Source organism: Aptenodytes forsteri, unplaced genomic scaffold, assembly GCF_000699145.1.
Source record: "Aptenodytes forsteri isolate BGI_AS27 unplaced genomic scaffold, ASM69914v1 Scaffold100, whole genome shotgun sequence".
Lineage (NCBI taxonomy): Eukaryota > Metazoa > Chordata > Aves > Sphenisciformes > Spheniscidae > Aptenodytes > Aptenodytes forsteri.
In genome coordinates this window covers 1,447,437-1,451,824 of record NW_008796216.1, presented here as the reverse complement: position 1 = coordinate 1,451,824, position 4,388 = coordinate 1,447,437, and the positions used below count along the sequence as shown (strand labels likewise).

General features: G+C 38.4%; 1 protein-coding gene across 1 annotated transcript in view; it reads left to right on the top strand.

Annotated features, from left to right (window-relative positions):
* The window catches only part of FBXO9 (F-box protein 9), a 20,411-nt gene that overhangs the window by 3,890 nt on the left and 12,133 nt on the right, over positions 1–4,388 (top strand). Inside the window, exon 5 of the mRNA XM_009288558.1 lies at positions 2,963–3,062. Within this exon, the coding sequence (XP_009286833.1) occupies positions 2,963–3,062 (100 nt within the window). The remainder of the gene's footprint in view (positions 1–2,962; positions 3,063–4,388) is intronic.

The following is a 4,388-nucleotide window of genomic DNA, read 5'->3' as shown; positions in this document are numbered from 1 at the left end:
GGAAAAATGTCTTTACTGAAAGAGTGGTTAAACATTGGACCAGGCTGCCCAGGGAAGTGATTGAGTCCCCATCCCTGGAGGTATTTAAAAGACGTGTAGATGCAGCACTTAGGGACATGGTTTAGTGGGCATGGTGGTGTTGGGTCGACGGTTGGACTCGATGGTCTTAGAGGTCTCTTCCAACCTTAATGATTCTATGATTCTGTAACTTGCTGTAAAAGGAACCATCATATCACAGTTTCAAGGTTGAGGTGAAGCTAAAGTGAGATCAAGGAAAGAATTTCTAGCTTTCAGACAAAACGACAGTATTTTGAAATCTAGCAATTTAATGAAGCACTGGATTGCTTCTCATAGAGCATGCTGCTTTATGACTTCTGTAACATGAAATAAGCGTAGTAGTTAATCAAGGCAATATACTGTATTTCCTGTGCTCACAGTTTTTTTCATTCCACTTTGAACAGAACTACTTAACCCATGGGATATTTTGTTGGTTGGTTGGTTTTTGTTTTTGTTTTTTTATTTTACACAGCATGCCAGGATAGCTCCTTTAAGAATTCCTGAAGTGAATGTTTAAATCTGGTAGTCTTATTTTATGAGGTTTGCCATAAATATTTAAGATGCTTAGCTTGCTTGCACTCTTGCTATCAGCACTAGTAAAAATGGAAATTCAAAGTTTTCTTCCTCATATTTAGTTTTCAGAATATAGAGAGTAAGAAGCCCGTCCTAACTTCAGGTCCTATAGGTCAGTAGTGGAGATACCAGTTTTCTATTTCTTTCATGAAAAAAAAAGGAACACAGAACATATGTGCCATCCTGCTCATCCAGTAGAAGTTTTGACCACTGAAGTGCAGGTGCAAAATACGTCAAGACATGCAAAACTGAGAGTACTCTGGAAGTTCCTGAACTCGGCCACCTGTTGAATACAAAATTTCCTCTCCACCATGGGAGTCTTCCTTCCCTTGCAAGGGATTTCTGGTTGTTGTTCCAGATCTCAAATGAACTGAGAGAAGTATGAGTCCCCAGTAGGTAATAAAATTAGTTGGTTCAGTTTCGAATTTATTATGTGTTTTTACGGGACAAAATTACTTTGGGCTAAGGTATTTTGTGTGTTGGGTGTAGAATTAAATGCACGGTAAAAAAAAGATCTCAGAACTAAATCTGATATGTAATCTACCATTTAGGAAATCATGCAGTAGATTGTGAAGGTTCTTTCATACCAACAGTTTCCAAGTAAATAAAAAAAAAAATGCGAGGAAAGCAGTCTGTTTAAGCATTGTGTATATAAAATGAAAGCTATAGCTTCATCTGCTTGAGTGCGCTCCTTGTATGTTAAACATAGCAGCAGAGAAATAGTAACATCTAACAGAGTTGCATTCACAAAGGTGTTTTAGGCATCTGGATTGGATGGATATGAATCCATTCTTTCTCAGTTGAATTTGATTTGAGACTTAAAGAAACAAAACTAAACTGTTTCTACACATATATCTATATGAGACCTTAGAGACAAGTCCTACAGTAGACACAGATATATTACTGAGCTCATGTTGGGACATCTGTTTTCAGACGACACTTTTACCTGCTGACCTGGCCCCGGTCACCAGAATCCAAGCGGCATTTCAGCCTGCTTCTGAAATCTGCTGATACCTTACACTTGAGAGACGGTTATGTGCAGCAGCTTGTTCATATTTAGGCACAGTACAGGCCTTGCTGCAAGATTAAATGCTAAAGTTGAGACTGATCTCTGTTTAACTGGCTGCTGGTATTCCTCATCCTCGTCATCCAAAGGATACTACTTGTCAGTCACCGGCCCTGACATGAACTCAAGGAAATAGGAACACTTACTTGTCCCAAACTCAGGCTTCTCAGACTTATTAGTGTGTCAAATTTGGAGCTCCACACTCACGATGTTTTATTTTGGGTTTTGTTTTTAAGGGTCCAAACTGAGGGAGAGTTGCCCTCTGATCTTGGTATCGCCATGTGGGAATACAAAGAGACATATGAATACATATATGATCTTAATACCTGTATTATAACAGACTGAATGTACATACAATGAATCCACTTAAATTAAGAAAGATCCACAGAGTTAACTCAGAAGAAGGACATTTTGCAGCTTAAATAACAGTTCGTTCCCACAGGGTGATTTTTCTGGGCCTATTTCTCTACTCAGTGTTTGTATCATCTTTGGAATGTTAAAGGCAGAAGTACTTTGTCTGCGTGCTAGAAGAAACTGGATCTGTCAGGTTTTCCTTCATGCCATGTAGTCTTGTGCTTGCTGCATAGCTTTTTGAAAAGGCTGCTTTTCTCCAGTCAGGTTCCTCACCCTCAGTGTTTTGGGTAGCTTGCTTCTGTGCCTTCTGTAGTTCCCAGGGTTTTGCCACAGTAAAATTTACTTGTTTTGTGTCTGTTGTTGAAGTTTTAAAATTACAACAATATTTTGTTGATCTTTCTCACCTTTATAATGTAGTGTATGTCTGAATGACTATCTATACTATACCAGGGATTTAAGGTACCTGCATCATTTTTCAAATTCTCTTTTATGTTCCTGATGGTTACTTATGAATATAATGCCTAAAATCTTTATGGCTTGTTGAGAAAGCTTTGTAAGTGCTGGGCAACAAACGAAATCAGGACTTTGTAATGTTTTAATGTAAAATTTTGTACTTCATAATTGAATTCATAGGAGTTAAGGTAAATCTGTAAAAGCTGAAACACATCTGAGAGAGCTCTTTATTCTGAAAGAGTACATGAAGTTTTTAGTTTTGAAAATAGGTGCTTAATGTGCCTCTCTTCTGTATTGAATTTAAACCTAATCAGTTTAGACTAAATAAGATTTACTAGGCAAAGACATTTTCCACCTTTTTAGTGCTTTTAGCTGAAGCCATCTCTCTGAAAAAAATCTTTGCTTTGATAAGCTAGTATAGGCATAAGACATGTTTAAACATTAAACCTTTATTTTCAGCCATCAAGTTCTATCGTCTAGCCATGCAGCTTGTACCTGACATAGAGTTTAAGATCACCTATACACGGTCCCCAGATGGTGATGGAGTTGGAAAGAGGTGGTAAGTATGAAAGTTTACTAATTAAGTGCATAGGAATACTGAAACCTGAAATTTTCTTTCTAAAGCATATGAATGCTCTACTGTGATACACAGTTGTAAGTCTCTTAACATTTGGAAAGCTTGTCTACTTTCATTTGAATAGACTGCTTCATAGAAAGTTTACAGATTCATCAGTCCAAGAAGGACTTTTCTATACTGTAGTTCAAAGAAGGTAACAGGCTTGTTTGGAGCTAGTTAAATTCAAGTGGAAGGATTACAAATAGTTATCTTGTTACTTAAAAAAAGAAAAAAGCATCAGTCACTTTATTACTTTTGATTTCTGATTTTCAAATTTGAGTTACACATTTAGGATCATCTACAAAATTGTAGATGGCAAAAAGATCAATTAGTAAAAGCTTTGTACCATGGAATAAGCATCGTAATTAAGCAAGGGAATATACTACTGTTCTCGTGCTGACTAACACAGCCAAATGGGACCATTTCCAATAAGTAAAGCAGTACATTTAGAAGCTGATAGACTGTAGTCTGAGTAGTCTAGTCTTTCATCATTACAAGCATTAGAATACCCCTAGCCTCAATACACCAGATGTGTAGCGGCTTAAGGTTGGCCTAACTTGAGCCCAAGACTTAGGTTTGAGGACAGGATTCAGGTTAGGGCCGAAACTTCTGTTATAGCTCAGATAGCGTAGTGAACACAAGCTTATGAAACAGAGATTCCCAATTCACTGCTTACTGGTAGCAGCCATAGATGCTGCTGATAGTTATGAGAAATCAAGATTTTTTTAAAACTGAGAATAAAAGAGGAAAGTACAACCATGTCCGTGTGGTATTACTAGCTCAGTCTTGTTGCCCCAGGGCAGTACAGCTTCAGTGCAGTAGTTGACTCAACATAAAAAAGAGTAAGATGAGCTAAGTGCTTTATTTACATCTGTTACTTTAGTTTCTGAATGCATTGCTAGCATGAAATCTTTGCTGTGCATTTACGCACTAGGAAAAATACTGGATGATAAACTACAGTCATGTAAAAATCTTGATTTTCTTAGGATTATTTTCTTATTTTAGCATCATTTTCTCTACTCCCTTCATTAAGCCCCTCTGACACCAAGTTGGGTGGGAGAGTTGATCTGCTTGAGCACAGGAAACCTCTACAGAGGGATCTGGACAGGCTGGATCGATGGGCTGAGGCCAACTGTATGAGGTTCAACAAGGCCAAGTGCCGGGTCCTGCACTTGGGTCACAACAACCCCATGCAGCGCTACAGGCTTGGGGAAGAGTGGCTGGAAAGCTGCCTGGCGGAAAAGGACCTGGGGGTGCTGGTTGACAGCC